The 19,965-nt window shown below is 40.3% G+C and overlaps 1 protein-coding gene across 1 annotated transcript in view; it reads left to right on the top strand.

The window, feature by feature from the left end:
• LOC309703383 (glucosidase 2 subunit beta-like) overlaps positions 1-19,965 on the top strand; it is a 174,231-nt gene that overhangs the window by 116,479 nt on the left and 37,787 nt on the right. The window contains exons 11-12 of the mRNA XM_082528168.1: positions 3,884-3,953; positions 5,562-5,651. Coding sequence (XP_082384294.1) covers positions 3,884-3,953; positions 5,562-5,651 — 160 coding nt within the window. The remainder of the gene's footprint in view (positions 1-3,883; positions 3,954-5,561; positions 5,652-19,965) is intronic.

The raw sequence follows: 19,965 nt of genomic DNA, 5'->3' as shown, positions 1-19,965 counted from the left end.
CCTCACTGCATACACATTCCTTTCTGTTGCCACGGCGCCGGGCCCCAGAGAGTTCCTTCGACGTCAGAGACGAACCCGTCCACTCACAGAAACCCCAGTAAATCCCCGTGTCCATCAGCACTAGTCAAACGGGAGTCTTGTCACTTCTATTGTCTGCCATCTTATCTCCTTTTCAGCTCTTCAGCCCCTTTTGTTCATGCTCAGTCAGAGACACTATGGTTTACTAATTAAATGATTCCCTTACACTTTCACTGGGGTGTCAGCGCCTCCTTAAACAGACCCCCCCCTCCCCAAAACGTAGTTGGTGGCTTAAATCAAGTATTTTATATGCACATCACACGTTTGTTCAAGGCTTTTGGAAGCTATGAAATATTATTTCTGTATTTCTACAATTTGGGAACAATATGTTTTGGGTATTTTTAATAAAAATTTTAAACTTTTGAGATGTTGTCATGGTGCCCATCAGCCCATCGTCACGTTATTTTGGGTTTTACCGACCGTTTTATGAAAGGATCCGACTGGAACTGAAACCACGTCCTGATAAATTCACTTGTAGCTCGAAGCCAGTGAGCAGGTGTCACTTCACATTAACATACCTGCCTACTTTCAAAGTCTCTGAGTGTTTTTGGAGGAGGGCAGGTGGTGTCGAGGAGTTGCGGACGTGTGGTGTGTTTGTGTGTGTCTGTGTGCGAGTTGCACTTTCTTTCACTCTAAGTGTTGCAGTGCAACCAAAAGAAGTTTGTTGTTGTCTGCAGTTATTTTAGTTATTTTATTATCGTAGCATGAAAGTAGAAGTTATTTGATACATTTTCACAAATTTTCCAAACAGCCCATTTCTTTTCCACAAGAAAAGGAGGTTGGTGGCACGTTGAAATCTCTTTTTGGTACTTTTGATAGTGTCTCTGGTCTTTTCAGTGTTGAACTTTTGGTTCCAGTTCACTTTGTATAGATTATTAAACACTGGCTCTCTTCTACAGTGTGTCTTTGTCCTGTCCAGATCGACAAAGGATGAAGATAAACTGTGCCAGAGGCTTCATCCTGTAAAAAGGGAGATTTTCCTTCCCACTGTCACCAAGTACTTGCAGGAGGTGGTCTGATTGTTGGGATTTCTCACGATTATTGTGGGGTCTTTTCCTTAGAATATAAAGCACCTTGAGGCAACTGTTGTCATTGTTTGCACAACATAAATAAAACTTGTCTCAGTTTTGCATCAGTAATTGATGGATGAATTTCCTCCAACCTCAAAACTCTCACTTCCAATCGCATTCTTCCTATGAAGGATAAACCAGTGTTATTCCCTGAGCTATTCAAGCAAAACGGTCCTTGAAAAGGGGAGAGAAGATCTTTTCAGGGAAAAGATGGGCTTTGTTTCAACAACATCCTAACTGGAGCCTAAGAAGATGAAGTTGGTTTCTTGGAGATATTATATTTGAGGCTGATGTTGCATTTCCTCGTGGCTCTTGAGAGAGTTCTGGAAACCTTCCCAAAAAGGCTTAGAGCAATCAGCGTGTCTTTATACAAAGACAGACATCTTTAAACATGTGACTAAGCTATCATTTCCATGGGAGGCTACAAACTCTTAGGGGCAGTTGACAAATAGTGACCTCAGACAAGGTTATGTCATAGTCTGTTTCATCTTGATACGTTTCTATATGTGGTATGTGTATTTTAGCTCCTTATTTTTGAGTAGTAATTCAATTTCTATGTCTGCCTGCTGAACAGAATTAGCTTTTTCTTTACTGAGTCCATTGTGCTTGTGTGTGAAGTTGTATGTGTTACCTGTGGTATTTTCCCTTTTCTATTTTGTTTCCAGGGAAACAAAAATGTAATCCAGCCTGACAAATGTGAAATAGTATTTTTGCACCAACAAGGTGATTCCCAGGTGTTCAACCAGAATGGCTTGTTGTCCATTATGTCCATAAAAAAGTTTGAGGCAGACAGAAGGAGAAGTAGTAGGCTTAAAAACCTCTCTACAGTAGTTGAACAATATCTGAAAGTCATGTCCTTAGAGAAAAAGAAAGATAGCAGAGACAGCAGATAAGAGATGGGTATTGTATTATCCCTTGTTTTCTGAATTCCCATTTTGATATAGTTTTGCTATCACATACTTAGTTGTGAGAAAAAAACTGATGTGACATGGAAGAGTGGATCTGAATTAGAAACCATTTGCTCATTGACTAAGGAGATGTGTTTGACATGCCACGATCAAGATATATAAAATATATTTAAGTTTTCTTTTCAGTATGACACAGAATGAACGACTAAGACTATCAACTGAACAGGAACCTTTTGCAGGGGTCAAATCAGAAAGCCATATTCCCATAGATTTCTATCAGATTGAAGTATTTCCAACCATAATTGTCGCCATCATGGGAAAAATGAAGCCCATTGGATTCATTTTTCCACCTAGAAAGCTATGTCAGTGTCTTTTTACTGCCTGTGATCTGGTCCAACAGTTAATCCATCTACTGTTCACTGAAGCCTCATCAGAAATGGTGTCAGTGGAAGGGTGGCCATCAAATTATGTCCTTAATTTTAAACTTTGCCAATATCTCTTTTATCCAATAAAGTTCAGTTATTTTTGTACAGCAAAATGAGATTTTCAACCATACAGAATTATCACTAAAAGCTGCACTCTGATATGGGGTCAAGTTGGCAGTTACTGTAGTGGTGCATGTTTGTATTATTCCCAGAGTATTTTAATGTATTTAAGAAAATACTAATATTTTGCGTCCCTGTGTCCATACAATATTGCTAGGCAAAATATCGTGATGCTATACTGTGTTGATTTCCCCCCCCCAACTTTTACGAGGATGCCTTCAGAGGTGTGTAAATGTCAATTATTTAACCAGTGCTCCACACAACAGGATGTTTTGATCATGGTCACGGCAGAACCTGAGTGTCTTTCAGGTTGATTTTTTGTGTGTGTTGCAAAGTAAAGTCACTAATACCTGCAAGGTGCAAATTACAATAAATAAGTTAACAATAAAAAGTTATATCAGTGTCATTAAATGTTTATCTCCCACTATTGTTTTGACAGTTCTCTTTTGTGCACTATGTTTTACCAGGTCACATATTGGAAATGTAACATTCAAAGAACAAAAGGTTTCTTATTTAAACTTTACAATTATCCTAAAAGATAATGTGAAAAAAACCCTCAAATTGCAGAATACAAAACAGTAACCTAAATCCAGATTGCGCCGATGTTTTGGGCAAAATTATGACATGCACTGAAACCCAGAGGAAGGTATTGTCTATCCAGTTCTATTTCAACATGTCTCATACCTTTCTTTAACACATGGCTGCTTTCGGTGAAAAACACCTGAAAAACTGACAGAAAGAAAATCTAAGCTATTCACTAGTGAGGATACTGAAGCATTTTGCTGCAAAGTAACAGTAACATGATTGAAAGGAGAACTCCGGAATGTGAATGTGGAATTAGACATACACCACTGTGAGTAAGTGGTAACAAATACATTAATTAATTATATTTTTATAGAGAGATCAGCCACTTTAGGCAGATACAAACATGTTGTTTTTCATGAGTTGAATTATACTTCATCCTGATTCTGTTAACACTCATTTTTCCAGAAATTCTTGTCATACTTGGAACATTTTGGTATGATAAAGTGAGCTACCTTTGCTGCTCTAACACTCCCTCTGACTTCTCTTTCCTCCCTGTCTCAGTTAGCACAATGTGAAGAGCCTAATAAGCCTGCCTGTTGGCACTTAGCGCACCTGAAAATAGCATTTCCCTGTTTACGCGCAGCACTGCTCTTCTCACAGTCTTAGATCCACCAAGAACCCACTGTTTGGCAACACACAGCTGCTGAGATGCAACAACTCTGCATTGTTAATTTGTCTGACCTTTTGTTTTATCTAGCTGCAGAGTGGGAGGCGACCAATCTGAAGAAAGTGGAAGAAGCTTACGAGACAGTCAACATGGAAATAAGGTGAGGCTAAAAAAGAAAGCAACAGAGGCAGAGGTTAGCGCCTACTGCGGCATACGTGTGGCTAAATCCTCAACATTTTGCACTTTTTGCAGATGAGGCATTTGCCTCTCACAGTTTTTGTTTTTTGATCGCAAGCAGGAGCGTGACTGTAATTTCACCAAGCCTTAAAATAGACTCCATCCTTCTGTGCTAACATAGTATGGAAAGAAGCACTGTGGTGAATATGCACTGTGTGATACCTAAGGCTAATGCTAATGAAGAAAAACAAACACTATTGGCTGTCTTCTGTACTCTGCTGGGTGGTCTTCTTCTGACTTAGTGTGAGCAGAAGAGTCTCCGTCTGGCTGGGAATTACCCACAACCCTCTCTGGCTTTTTAAAGAGAGAAATTGCAACTACTTTTTAGTAAAGAAAAAAACGATTTTATAGGATTCATTCTGCTCCTCGCTCTTCTGTCATGCTTACAACAGCTGAGGAGTAAAATCCACGCACAGTTTCTTTTGCTCCCTCTCAGATGTTTTCACAGAGCTCAGAGCCAGCCAGCAATTGCTGATAAGTAGCTTCTGTGGCCCTTAGGCCCCCAAACTGTTCATTACAGTAGGGAGAGAGGAGTGCCAACTACAGAGGTGGCACTTACCAAAAGGTCAGCCTTTTTTCCCCTCAACCAAACACTTGCTTGAGAGAGGAGGAGGAGGGTGGATGCAGGGGGACAGGAGCTGGCATGACTTCATTTGTTCTAATTATTCATTGTCCACCTTGCTTTAATTGCCTCTAGCCAAATTACTCACTGTCATTTGTGTTTGAGGACTCGGATGTGATTTTCTCCCCCGTGTCCCGGCCTTGCACATTTTTCTCGTTCATACCTTTTAGAAGTCACATGATATCGAGGTCTACTTCTAATTAGTCCATACATTTTGCGCTGAAGAGAGCAATTTCCACAAAAATTGACTCTGCGCGTGAATGTTATGACCCCTGCCCCACCGAGAATCACACGCGCACACGGTTACGCAACCCACAACGCTTTCCTGACCCCGAATCGTCCCCCTACCCCCTGCCTTATCAACCTCAAGCGGAACAATCACCCTCCCTAAACATTTGTTAACCCCATTAGCAATTCTGGGTTATGAATATGGAAATGAGGGCCTGTGTGCTGTTAGAGATAGGGCTCACTTGCCTTATTTGCGATTAGCGAAGAAGAGCAGCCCTTACTGGCTCGGATAATTAGAGACACTGCATAGAAATGGGCTTTAACGGGCCACCTCATCAGCACAATATCTGAGACGTTAGTCGCTAGAAGGAGCAAGGAAAATAAAGCTACTTTGTCAGCACAGTTGTGAGTCATGCAGAAGTTATTAAAGCAGCCTGTCAGGGAGTGACAACAAATTGAATTGAAGAGTGTTATCTTAAAACATAAAAAGGATTCTGTTCAGGTTTAGTTGAAAATTTTTTTTTCATGGATTTCTTCTTAAATGATTTGCTTAAAAATACCATGAGTTTTGTTGTCTTTCCTGATGGAACTGAGGAACTTTATGTAATCTGTATTGTAACTTCCAAAACTAGCTTCAGATGTGCTTCTGATCTGTGTTTCTGTTTATTTTGGTTTCCTCAGTGACTTACAGAAGAAGTTGGCCATAGACTACGGAACAGACTGGGAATTTCTGTTTTTGAACGGCCAGTGTTACAAGCTGAAAGTATATGAGTAAGTACTGACAGACCTGGAGTGCTTCTGCCTTTTCTTGAACAGTCATGTGAAAAACCAAGTGCAGCCTAATGTCATCTTGCTTTATCAGTCTCTCACATTGTCGTGGAGGGATTTTGCCCCACTCTTCAGTTGTTCTTTGAGTTTTGCGGGCGTTAGTTAGCATTTGACCTTAAAACACTTTGGTATTCAGAGGACTTCACGGTCGACTCTGTGAGTGCAAGATGTCCCGGTCCTGTGGCTGCAAAACAAACCCAACTCATCACACCTCCACCGCCGTGCTTTACAGTCGGTATGAGGTGTTTGTGCTGTTATGCTGTGTTTAGTTCCTAACGTGGTGCTGCACATTATGGCCAAACATCTCCACTTTGGTCTCGTGTGTATTGTTTTTATATTGGAGTCTTTGGGGCCCCAGCTGCCAATGGGTTGAAGGTGGATTTTAGATTTTGTCTAGTAACTTTTTAAACCGTGTGCCTTCTTTTTTATTGTTGGAGGCCTTGGATCAGGGTGAACTGAAAGCATCAGTGACATAGAGTATATGACTCACGTATTGGTCTTTTATATGACCATGCTCTAATGTATGAAAACCAGACTTGGTGCATAGATCCGTGCAACCTTTTACAAAGCACAAAATGTGCACCGTGCAACCATTTTTAATTGTAATAACGTTTCCTGCCAACGAAACGAAGAATCGTTTTATCTGGTAACAGAAAAACAAACTAGCTGTCGTTTCATCCTAAGGCTTGAGCCTCAAGCTTTATTTTATCAGTGTCGACACCAAACGTGGCATCCCATCCTATGGTTGTCCTGTCAGTGCTTGTAACATTTTGTAACACGATTGAAACAAGGTGTCATTGCACCTGTGCCGGTTGTATCTGTTTGGCCTCTGCAGTTAAAAAGCTCAAAGCAAACGCTACATATTAAAAATCACGTTTCGTTGTTGCAGCGCACTTGTCACGATTAAAGGCTGTTACTTGAAACATTAAAGCCTTTAACACTTTGTTTTTATTACTTGTGTTTTACCTCTGTGCCTCAAGTTGAGCGTAAACTCCCTGGATGTGGAAGTCAGTCTGTTTTCAAGAGAACTCGCAAAAATCAACTTCTTGTCTTGCACAACTGTATTAAAACAAATTGTGTCTATAAGGAATGTGAACCATCTCGTAAAGATCCACCATTTAAGATTGATAATTTGTGAGCTCCAAGTCACCCTGGAGAAGCCAAGCAGCTAAATCAACTAAATTTAATCAACAGAATGAGCTTCTTTTACTCTCTCCTGCTGCATCCCTATGGCCCCTGCTGGGGTAGAATCTGTTCTCCTCAGGATTGCTTGCCAGCTGGAGCTTTAGAAGTCTGTGGGTGGTTGCAATTTTGAAAGAAAATTATATGAGATCTGCACTAAGAGATCTGCACTGCGAATACATTTTCAGACATCCTTGGAATCAGTGGTTTTCCCATGCCCTTATTCACCAGTGTGATTTGTTTGCTTAGTTTGCCATTTAGGAGGCAAAATCTGAAAAGCAAAGATGAACTTCTTGCATGTACGCCAGAAGAAGATTCGTCTCAGGGTTTTTACATTACATGATAGTTTTACATAACAATATTTCACACTGCTTGAAAAATGGTTTAATTTCACGCTAAAGGGATGGGAAGGTGGCTCCTATATTATTTATTGAGCTTTACCACCGGAGATCCAAAAGAGCCTAAATGACCAAAAGACCAGCCCGAATAAAAAAAGACCAATTTTTTGATTGATGTTTTGTTTCCGTTACAATATTATACTTTAATGTATAATATTGTAACGGAAACAAAACATTAATCAAAAAATAGTTAAAACAAATTACAACATTGTATAAAAATGACAATCATCAACTCAAACACTTGGTTCTAATTAAACAGAAATTTCTATGAACTTGTAAGAACTGTGTAGGACATGAATCAGTCTGTGTCAGATCCTGAATCTGAAATTTCCACTGAAGTCACGGGTAAGTGGAACCAAGATCGAGGCAGTTTGCTGTTTGAAGTTTGCAAAGACGGCTACATTGTGCCAGTGGTAGTTCACTCTTTGCAACATAGTAGCTGTTCTAAACAGATCTTTCAGGTTTATTTTTAGTCTGTTATTTGCAGTTGGTGTTTGTTCTGGGAAAGATATTGCAGACTGAGCAATAATGCATTTCTAATTGGGGCCTTTCTTAAAATGACTGGTCCCAGTAACAAAGGCGCTTGTCGACTCAGGAATCGAGGGAAAACCAACAACACACCCAGCAGAACATTATGTTATTTACACGGGTGCACATAAGTGGTCCGCATGTGCGCATTCGCTGTCAAAATAAAAGACGCGCACCAGATAAGAAGTGCAGCGCGCGTTTGCGTCCATATAAAGGCTGTTTTTGTCCTAGAGTGGGATTTTCACGGCATATTCTGCACCACATCTCTGTGCGTTCATCATTTGTTTGAAGCCAGCTCACCTCCTGCAACCACTTGTCTGAGAATACGTGCTTCTTTTGTGGTTCGGACTCCTTCTGACATTTCTTTGGAGGTGGAGGAACACCAAAGTAATTGCTTAAAGGAGCTTCTTCGACATCTTTAAGAGTTCTAAACAAATGTCTGTCCTCCTTCAGAAAATCTTATGTACGCAAACGCGCGTTGCAACTTCTTATCTGGTGCGCGTTTTTTATTTTGACAGCGAATGCGCACCTGCGGACCACTTATGTGCAGCCCTGGTTATTTAGCTCGTCATATTGCAGCCACAGAAATTCTTTTGTCCATGAAACCATAAAGCTGCACTTTCTTTTTGCCTTATAGTCTGATTTGTCATAACTTCTCCGTTTTGTGGTAAGCTTTTCTTTGGCTGTCACTTCTTCACCCTGACCTGTCTTATTTGGCTCAGCAGAACTGAAATGCTTTTACACGCTCACTCACATAAGCTCAGCGATTCTCTGCGCGATCAACCTCTTACATGTTTAAGCTGCGGGAGATTTCACTTGTCATGTTTGCATAGTAAGCTAACGATTAATAAGACGATGTCAGAGGAATTGGTGCGCAAATTATCGTCACTCACCAATCAGTGCTGTCGCTCTCTATACACAGTTCGCGCGATTGCAAAGTGAAAGCAAAAAACAAGCGCAAATTCAAACGCGACTTCAATATGTCACATATTGACAGTGGCTCACCGATGCCAATGACATAATTACCCAGCTACATTTCCGAAAGAATGCAAAAGCATTGACATATATTTTTCCTTCCTGCGATAGCCCGACGGGCAGGGCAGAGAGAGATTTTGGTAGCCCGACTGGAAAAATCGCTAGCCCCAGGACGTCGGGCTAGCGATTTTGCGAGCCCTGAAGACATACGTGAAACAAGCCATGGGAGTTTATGGAATAGGCGATTATCAGTCACATAACACCCAAAGGCTGTATGGATGGTATCATTTTTTAGTTGCATAAAACAGCAAAGGTTGAAGGAACAAATGAAAAATGTGTGTATTTCTTCAAATTAATCTCTAGTTGCCTTTTAGTAATTCTACGATCACTCAGCTTAACTGATTATACTGTTTGCTGCAGCTAAAATAACATAAAAAAATGTAAATTAATTAATAAATAAGATCATCCACTTCATGGAAGCCGCTAATGCTACTATGCTAGTAGCATTAGCTAATTACCTAAATTACCTAAATTTTACTTGCTGTATCCTCAAGTCACAGCATTAGTTATTTTTCTTATTAAACGCACATTTTGAAACCTGTCATGTTTGTTATGCCTAACGTCGACTTTGCTGAAGTAAAATAAATGTTCCATGTTCCATGTTGTACTGTATTGGGTGTAACTAGCTCTCATCTCCAACTAAAGATCATTATTTTATGCGTCTTTGACAAACATCAGCCTGCGACCTGTAGTGTATCATATGTAGCCATCAAATTCATGTTATATCTTTGAGCTATTCTCATTAAATATATATCATCTGCTAACATTGAAACGCCTCAGTGCCATTATCAGTGGCAAAATTATCAGTACCGGTAAAATAATTTCTGCTCCCACAGCCAAAAGAAAGATGGGACGGATTATTTTTGCTCATATTTTGACTCCAATTCTTGGCACATTCATCAAGTTAGCCTATTTCTCTCAGTCTCACACCTTCAGCCTTTTGCACAGAAACCCACAGTATGCTCTACAGAAACCCACAGTATGCTCTCCCTGGCCTATTGGCATCTTACATTCTGTTATTTTTCATCCTTGAAACCACCGAAGAGCACAATATCTACTTGCGTCAACTCAGTTGACCTACCAGCACCCTCTCTCCAATGTACCAGTTCCCCTCCCTGCCCCTCTTTATCCTTGCTGTTTGCCTTGAACTGTGATCCTGAAAAGACATGACATTGACAGACACATAAACCAACAGCTTTCTATAACTCTCCCTCCCATGCCCTCAAGTAGCAAAGCTACAATTCCTCTCCAATGATGGAGCAGAATAACACACTTCTCTTTCCCGCTTCTTGATCGTCAGTTGAAACCGTCTTACAAGCGCCCTCCCTGGTGTTCAGATCTCTCACATTTGATTAAATTGCTCCATCCTTTCTTGAGTGGCAGCCAATATCGAAGATAAGTGCCCGAAGCCATAAAAGTTTGCTGTGCTGAAATGTTGCCTGTCTTTAATATGACTAATAGCTGTGCATTATTTAAATGGATGGGATCCAGTTGGTGCTTGGGCGGGGTTTGTGTAGGGAGATGATAGCAGTTGATGAGACGACCCCATTGAGACTAAACTGTATAAACTGGATTTGGTCACGCTCGTATGTTGCATTCAGAGCTTGTTATTAAAAGTGAGTCTCATCTGTATTGGAAGGTGCCAGCTGAGATTTCTGCTTTCGTCTTTGTAAACGTGGGCCCTCTTTTCTTTCTTTTTTCCTGAGACCTCTGCATCGTCGCCGCCTTGCCTCATGATGGTGTGAATCGCTTGTGCAAACTAGGGCTTGAAGGCCTTTCTTGTTTGTCCCTATGGGAGAAAAAATATATATAATTACTTTGATTTCAAAGTAGGAGAGAAAAGAAAACAGTCTTTTGTTGTGAAACACTTTCAAGTGGAATGATTAACTGTGAGATTGGAAGCTAAATGCTGTGTAGTAGCACTCTCCACATTGCCTTCTCATCAGTTTCTCTAAAGACTCTAAACAAAACGAATAAAAGCTTACAAAGAGAACTTATTCTTGCTGCATTATCATTTAATGGCCTTTATTGCTGCACTCCCAAGCCCCTCTCTCCATACCTGAGGCTCCTCTTTTTATATTACATCACATTCAAAGTACTGTACTGAAGCTTACCTCCAGAAATTTAGCCATTAAAAAATCCACGTATTTTCCCCTGAAATGGTCTTTAGGGTGCTGTCGGAGGCCTTATCACAAGCCGGGAATTTAAAACGCGAGCTTCTGCCAGCGAATCCAAAATAAGCCTGGCAATTCAGTCAACACAGCCTGGCACAGCATGAAGGGAGACACCCCATAATGAGTTCTCAGAGGCGGAGTCCCTACCTACAGCAGAGCCTAATATTCCTCCTGTGGATTTGTTGACACTCCTCAAAGCAACTTAAATCGAAGGCCCGTGATTTATGCAAGACTGTCAGGTCAGATTGACTCAGCCTCCGCTCTTGTGTCATTAGAAAGTACAGCTCTTCAGTGAGTCATGCCTGCCACTGTTGTTCAGCTTTGACAGAGAAAGAGAGAAGGATAACGCAGCACAAGTGACACTTCCAACTGTCTGCAGAACATCACATGGCCTTAACAGTTCGCCGGGTTCTTCCAGTGAAGAAAGGGAATTCACCAGGATAGCCTAGAGGGAGCTGTTTTAAATTGGATCTAAACCATGGCAATGCGGGTGGTGTGGAGTCCTAGATGTGTCTGCTGAGCGTAACATGGAAATGAAGAGCCATATAGATTTATGAAGTAGATTTCATAGCGTCTTAGCACAAATATTGTCTATTTGCAAATTGGGTTTGACAGGACCAGTGGGCTTTTTTAGACAGTAAACTATTTGCCGTCTGCCAGTGGACATCAGTGAGATGCTAGAAACAGAAAAGCTAATTTCAGAAAGCGTTTTTGCTGCAAATCATTTGCCAGTCATTCACTGTACCGGTCTTTAACATGAAGCATGGCAGCCTGTTGCTCTTCTAGCAGATACACTGAAGAAACAAAAACTACATGAAAACCTTGTTTGTCCCGGCTTATAAAGGGGGCAGAAAGGCAAAAGTTGCAGCTAACCTAATTGGGATCTTGTTAAAATGTGCTTGTGCTGCCACAGCTGCATAAGCAGGTCCATGCCTTGGAGCACGAGCACTTCGTCAGACCCTTAGCTTTTAAATGATGATAGATGTGCCACAGATGCTGTTGTTACATTAAAGCATGAAATTTAACATCACTCTTAGGGAGCTGCTCATGCGGTTAATTAACTTCAAAAGGTCACGTTTGTCCAACTGTCAATAACTACGGAGGCAGAAGGATTGCTCTCGTCTGCTTAAAGATTTGCATTATGCAGTGTCAGAGATGATAGCATTTTAAAGCTTATATCTTTAAGCAGACAGCTGAAGAACTCTTCTTAATATACAATCATCAGCCAGGTTGAACGTGGCATAATTGTTGGTACCAGATGAGCTGGTTTGAGTATCTCAGAAGCTGCAGATCTACTGGGATTTTCCCCACAAAACCATCTCTAGAGTTTACAGGAATTGGTCTGAAGGGAAAACGTCCTGGAGAAAATGCCTTGTTGACGTCAGAGGCCAAAGGAGAATGTTTTGAGTTAGCAGGAAGGCAACAGTCGCTCAAATAACCACTGGTTACACTAAGGTGCAGAATAGCATCTCTGAATGCACAGTACCTTGTAGCTTGAGGCAGATGGGCCACAGCAGCAGCAGATGACACTCAGGACACTGAGGCTATAGTTTGCTGGCTAAACAAACGAGGACTCAAATGACCTCCACAGTCACCAGATCTGAAATCAGTAGAGCAGCTTTGTGATGTGGAGGAACAGGAGATTCTCATCATGGATGCAACTGTGCAGCAACTGTGTGATACTATCAAGTCAATATGGACCACAATCTCTAGCACCTTGTTGAATCTGTGCCGTGAAGCATTAGAGCAGCTCTGAAGGGAAAAAGGTGTTCTACCTGATACTAGCTGTGTGCATCAGAACAGTATTTGAAGATGTTTGGGGTGTTACTCCCTTCAGTTATAGGAAGTGTTATATTCCTTTAGCTTGTTTTGGGTTTTCACTGTGCATCTTTACAGTTTTTACAGTCTCTCAGCTGATATAACCATACAGCTATTTTCACTAAAAAGCTCTAAAAACTGTACACCGTTCATCCATTATCACCGAGCACGAAAACAAACTCAGCAAGTATCTGATGACTATACCCCGAGCTTTTAGCAGATATTAAATAAGGCTGTTTTATCCCAGAAGAGCAGACCAAAACAAACCTAAAAGCTTGTCTTCCTTTGCTTTGTTCGGGATGTTGAGTTTGGTTTCGTCAGATGGCCAAAAGCACACATTCAAATAAATATATCTGTTTGATGATATTTCTGTAAGTTTGGAGAAGATGTAGTCTTCTGAATCCTAGAAGCCATGCTGAGAAAAAAAAAAAGCCAACTTATTTTGCTGTTGAATCACCGCCTCGCTTGCTCAATTGTGATCAACAAAGACTTTGGCTACCAGGATGCTGGTCTCTTCCTGTAAGCATCTGAACACACTTGGAGATTCTGCCCAGTCCACAGCAGGGGTGGCCATCTGAAGAAGCAAGAGTTCGTAAACATGAAGCAATAATTTTGAGTAAAACAGAAGAGAAATATATAAAATCAAAGGTTTATTAATTCAAATACTTAATTGTTAAGGTTGGTAATGTTGCTTTTTATAAATTGAGTCGATACCCATCAAGTCAATTTAACTTGACCATATTCTATTACATGTAGCATTTTACATTGTGCCTGTCTAACAAAATTACATGGAAATTTTCCATTAATTAAATTATTTAAAGTCAGCTTTTATTTACCTACTTTTTGTTAGTGTGTGTCACATTCCTGTGGATACTCCATTGTTAGTTAGACAACCGCACATTCTTTTAATTTGGAGAACCACAGCCTGAGCACTGAACAGCACATAAATATGTCACACGGAATAACTTGTTGGAAAATGAGTTTTTCCCCAGCTGTTTAGTTTGTACTGTAAATATTCAAGTGTGAGAGAGAGCTTCCCAAGGAATGGTTTAGCCCCCTACTGGTTCTTTTTTATTGTAAATTTAAAGTAGCTGATAAGTAGGCAGAACAGTGAAATCCTTCCTGGCGTATGTATTGGCACCCTTACGAGAAAAGTGCAATTATTCTCTGCAGGACTGGAAACTATGATTTAAACTAAAACTGACAATGAAAACTTTAATACATTTAACAGGGAGACCCAGGATAGGATTAAGCATTACATAAGAATCAATAAAACCCAAAAGAGAGACAAAGTGTCTTGGTGTATAAAAATTACAATCTCTCTGTAAAGCAGTGTTTATCTTCCAGTCATTCTAAAGCTGTGTCTCATTTGCAGTTCCTGCTGTGGCAACCTGAACCTCCTAGCAAGATCAACTGAGTTTATCTTATCTAATCAAATCTAATATGATCCAATTCAGTGACTGTAAGAACTCCTGTGAAAATGTAATTTCCATCCTACACAAATATTTTTCCTTCGGATGATGCATTACAATGAGTTGTTTCGACTCTAACGGTTGGGGTTGCAGCTTGCTTGAGAAATGGCTGTCTCTCACTAGCTCCACAAAAATATGATATTTCCAGTGTTACACGTGAATCCTAAAGTACAGCTCACACTTGGACTGTTTCGAGTTTCGAGGCCAAGGTTTCTGTTTTGGGGTTTGTGGAAAACTCTGTTGTTTCTGATAGTCTATAGTCGTATTAGTGGTTATACACAAATTAACACATTTTTAAGTCCATCTTTTTATTTCCTATTCAAAGTGATATTTAAAGTTCAATTTATAATGCATTTTTTATCTTAAATGGAAGATTAAATCCAGTCCTTGGACAAATCTAAGACTTTAATGGTTTGCTTTTAGTAGAATTTCCCCAGGATAGCCTCTTTTTCCCGAGCTGCTAAGGACAGATAGTAAAAGGAGCCATAAAGTTGAAAAACTAAGTACACCCTAACTCCCTCTGTAGGAATTACTGCTAATCCTAATTGCTGTTAATCCAGTGCACTTGATTAACTGATTAGCAGTAAGTGTGCACAGCTCTATAAAAGCAGACGTTCTGACGGTTTGTTGAAAGAAAGCCTCGTCTCTTTAAAAAGAACATGTACTTAGATTTGTAAAGTTACATCTAAGCAAACAAGACTTATGGAACAATGTCCCTTGGACAGATGAGACCAAAGTCGATGTGTTTGTCTATCATACACAACATTATGTTTGGTGAAAATCGAAAACATCATACCAGCACCAACCAACACCTCATGCTAGCCATCAAGCATGGGGTTGGAGGTGTGATGATTTGGGCTTGTTTTGCAACCACAGGATCTGTGCACCTTACAGTCCCTGAGGCGACCATGCACTCCACTGAGTAATAAAGTATTCTAGATTCAACTGTCTGATAGCTAAAACTTGGCCCAAGCCCAGCAGCACATCTACAACACAATAGCTAAAAAAGAAAAGAATCAAGGTGCCACAATGGAACCGTCAAAGTCAAGACCTCAACCTGGTGGAAATGCTGCGGTGGGATCTCGAAGAGAGCTGAACATGAACAAACTCGTGTAAATGAACTGAAGCAACATTGTGAAGAAGAGTTAGCCAAAAAGCCACAATGATGTGACAGACTGGTAAAGTCATGCAAAATCTATTGCTGCTAAGGGTGCTTCTACAAGCTTTTGAACCATGGGGTGTGGCTAGTGTTATGGCCTGTCTAGGGGTGGCCAGACCATAACATTAGGGCCATAACATTAGGGTGATCCATCCCCGTCTGATCCCAAGCAGCACATCACACAACAAGTACAATTTGTTGGTGACTTATTTACAGTGAGTGAATTTTAACAAAGGACAGGAGTGGACCATAGCTTTGGGGTGGACCTAATGCCAAAGCAACAAACAAAAGGAGCCCCTCTAAAGGATGTACCAAACTTACCTACAAAAAGAATCAAAGCAAATGACAATGACTTATCTCCCTAACTAACAAAAACATGAGAAAATGATAATCAAATAAAAAAGGTAGTCCACTCCTACATGAAACAGCGCTGGACAGGTAACATAAAGTCTGCCGGTTGAGGTAAGCCGAGGATGAATGACTGGCCGTCCATGACGGTGTCATCATATAAGCCATCTCCAGGTCGTTAGCCAATCAATCCGTCCCTTGGATCCACCAATCACAGAGAGTCACCTGCACACTCAGATATGAAACAACAGTACGACAACAGTCGTAACACTAGTTTTACATGTGACTGTAGAGAGTACACAGAAACAAGCCTCTGGGGTTTGTCTCCTGTCACATACTTTAATACATGAAAAATGACCTGCTCTTCACCTGCATTACAATGCAAAGCATGTTGCAATGTTCAAATGGGCATTGGAAAATTGTTTTGAGACAGACTTCAACTGGAAAAAAGAGAAACAAGTGCACCAACTGTGAAAAGAAGCTTCTTCTTCACACTCTTTGACATTTAGGGCTGAAATTACTGAAGACTTTGTATTTGCTTTGATAGTTCTGACCTTCTGGCCTTGAGCAGTTTTTGTTCAGAAATGGGGTTGAGACTTTCGTCCACATGACCCATTTAATGTGCGTTGAGAACGGGAAAGGTCTGGTATGAATCGGGCTGAATTATTGAACCGGATCTAGAGTTGAGATACTTGTAAGTGAGAGGGATATTTAACAGCCAGAGGAAACACATCTTAACTTTTCACCCTGAAAAAACACGTTATGCTGTTCAAATACACAGACACAAACTGTTAATGGAAATTGTAAATCGTCCATTTGAAAACTGCTTTATTTTAAATGTCAGATGATGAAATAAAATTATAGAAAGCAGAGTTATTTTAAAGAAGAAGAGTTATCATTATGGTGTTATTTCATTTCACAGTTAAACCAAAGGTAATATGGTAAAAATATACTGTGACCAAACCTTTGTGATGCAAACACTTATAGCTTATTATACGTGTTAGATCCTTTATTAATCATTTGCAGGAAATGAAATTGTCACAGCTTCAATACAGACAATAGACACAATATGAATTCCTAATATAGTTAAAAATACATAAATGAATAAAATATGCAATAACTAACATGTGCAAACATGGATACAATCATTATTTTTACTATTACTGTGTAGCGGGTTATGAATGGCATTTTACCCACTGCACATTGCTGGTAATGTGCATTTTAAGACAGAAAGAGAAAGTATGTTGGGAAGAAGTGGGTTATATTTTAAGACTGAGCTTATTGACTAGCCGTTTTCTAGATGGAGATTTTGACCTTTTTCCTGTTGTATCTTTAACTTTGTAACTTTAAGTTGTTGACTTTGACTATTGGAACTGGACATGTTCAGCATGCTGAACATCCAGCAATTGTGTTTACATGCTATGTGTGATACGAATAAACCATACGAGTGCAAACTACGCTCATTTGTTTTTAGTGCACCCTTTAAACATGAACCTTATTGTGCATAAGGGAGGCTTTAGATGAAGTGAGCCTGAGTGTTGTGAGAACAGATGTTTCACAGTCGCTCTCTAAGCCTCTGATTGTAGGCTTGGTTTTTATTTTCACTTTTAATGTGGGAACTCTAATTATCACCTTAAGTCATGTTAAAGTAGATTTACTAACACATTTTGGTGTTGAGAACAGTTTTTTACACAGTTGAGGAGGAAAAGTGAAATAATTATTAAATAAGACTAGTTCTACACCTACGTAGGCTCTTTTGTGTTCTGGTAGCAGAGTATATTTGTTTGTGTGTGTGTGTGTGTGTCTATATAAACATAAATCTATACATTCTATCCTATATTGTCAGTTTAATGGTAATTTAATAGAAACCAAGAATTAACAGAAGGCAGCATAGCAGACATGGATACATGCCTGACTGTTTCACAGGCCTGTATCCAGGACTAAAGAAAAGTCAGCTCAGTTGCACCAAAATACCTCCAAAGGATAAAACAGGTGCTGTGAAGCCAGTTAAATGTTAGAAATAATATCAACACTTCACGCAAAGTCCAGCCCCCTAAGAGTAGGCAAACAATGAAAGAGATAGGGGGATACTGCCCAAGATGAAATACAGAGAATCCATAAATACATCAAGAAGATGGGCACCAGGGACGAACTGCCAAGAGAGTGCCTCAGGCAGCAAAAACCAGAGAATGATGAGGATGAAGATGATGTATTGTAAAAGACCAAGCCCATTCATTGGATCTATCATTGGCGTAATAGAGGAACTGGTTGACCTCAAGAAATCCTACCAGGAACTTCAAAAGTCCAGCCTGAAGGACATCATGGAGTTTCTGATCAGGACAGCGAGAGAAAAAGCCCTAAGCAGAAGGGTCTCACTTTGCAGGCTGTGCAAATGGGGTCATGAGACCATTTACACAGTGCAGCAATGTAAAGGATGTGAGTCAGGACAGCGTACTCGGAAAATGGAGTCGCACTGTGACATACCTACAAAAGAACAACCAAGGTTTCAGAGCTGGTGGCGAGCCAACCAGATATGGTGATGGTTGACAAGGAAAAAGACAGCAGTTGTGATTGATATGGCAATACCAGCTGACTGTAATGTCAGGATGAAGGAGCATGAGAAAATATGAAAGGTGTCACTGCCTAAAGGGACAAGTTAAACAGATATGGAAGGTGAAGATGAAAGTGGTCCCAGTCTTAATAGGAACATTAAGGCCTGTGACCTCCAAACCTGGTTCTAGCATATTCAGGTTACGGCTCAGTCTGACTCCACTCCTAGAATTGGACATACATCCCAGATCTCTGGTAGAGGTCTTAAGTTTGAGGAAGACCATAAATACTGCTAAGCTACAATTATTGCCTATTATTGTGGAGGTCCACCATATACCACCAGAGCAGCTCTTATCCATCAGGGCATGGACAGAGAATGCCTGGAGGTGTCCTGTGGTTTGTGGTAGCGGATGCTTTGGGTCCTCTGTATGGCCGAATCTGGCTTTTTGAGACAGATCTTTCCCATTTTAAATTGGATTGGGATCTGGGGAGTTGAGGCCAGGTCAGCACCTTGGGCTTTGTGTTGTGTTCCTCAAGCAGTTTCTGAGCACTTTTTGTGATGTAGTGGTGTTTTTTTGGCTGCAGCCATCAGGAAGTGCTTGTTTCTGTCGATGTGAGTGCCTCATTGAGACTTTATAGTTGCATCCAATGTAATACAAACGTAGTTAAATGTAGTTATATCTACATGTGATTGTTTTACCCTCAGAACACCTTAATGCACGGGTGTCGAACTCCAGGCCTCAGCTTTTAGATGTGTCCTTGATCCAACACAGCTGATTTAAATGGCTAAATGTCCTCCTCAACATGTCTTGAAGTTCTCCAGAGGCCTGGTAATGAACTGATCACTTGATTCAGGTGTGTTGACCCAGGGTGATATCTAAAACCTGCAGGCCTGGAGTTCGACACCCCTGCCTTAATGTTTCAGAAATTTTGAGAAGAGACTTTTTTATGCTGTTCCCTTTTTGTATAAGTCAGCCTTCAACTATTTTGAGAGGAAAATGGCAGCAATGATAATAAAGTGACATCTTCAGACATGGAAGGAGAATGTAGCTCTAAATGATCTGCCAGGGGCTATTTGCCTCATTAGCCTCAGTGATAGCTCTAAAAACTAAATTGGCTTCAATTTTGAGCTAATACTTCCTTCTTTTTTTTTCTCTTTAAATCGAGGTAAGGCATCTAAGCAAAAGAGGCTCTTACATTCTCTGTTTTATGTTTCTTCAGGGTAACTTATGTGGCAGAGGTTTACACTATGCATTCACCTTCCCAGAAGAAAAAGTCTCTACTTCAAAAGTGGCTTTAGTATGACTCTTTGGGCTGCCAGGATTACAGTGTGGAGAAACGATGTGATCGCAATGCTCTTTTTGAAAATATATGAGCCCGGAAATTGAATTTTAAATAGTCCTAATATTAGCTACAATACTGGAATCTGACTCCATAATTGTGCTTGAGAGCTGATGAGATGAAATTTAGGATAAAAATAAAACTCTCTCCATGGTAGCAATTTGAAACTTTTACTGTAGGAAAGAGACCCAAACACTGCAGAACCCTTTTTTTTTAACAACCGAGACATAAATCAAATGGCCTCTCTCCCAC

This window comes from Aulonocara stuartgranti (assembly GCF_965226115.1).
Source record: "Aulonocara stuartgranti genome assembly, chromosome: 3".
NCBI classification, from domain to species: domain Eukaryota; kingdom Metazoa; phylum Chordata; class Actinopteri; order Cichliformes; family Cichlidae; genus Aulonocara; species Aulonocara stuartgranti.
The sequence above is the reverse complement of the archived record's forward strand: the minus strand, read 5'-3'. Positions and strand labels throughout refer to the sequence as shown.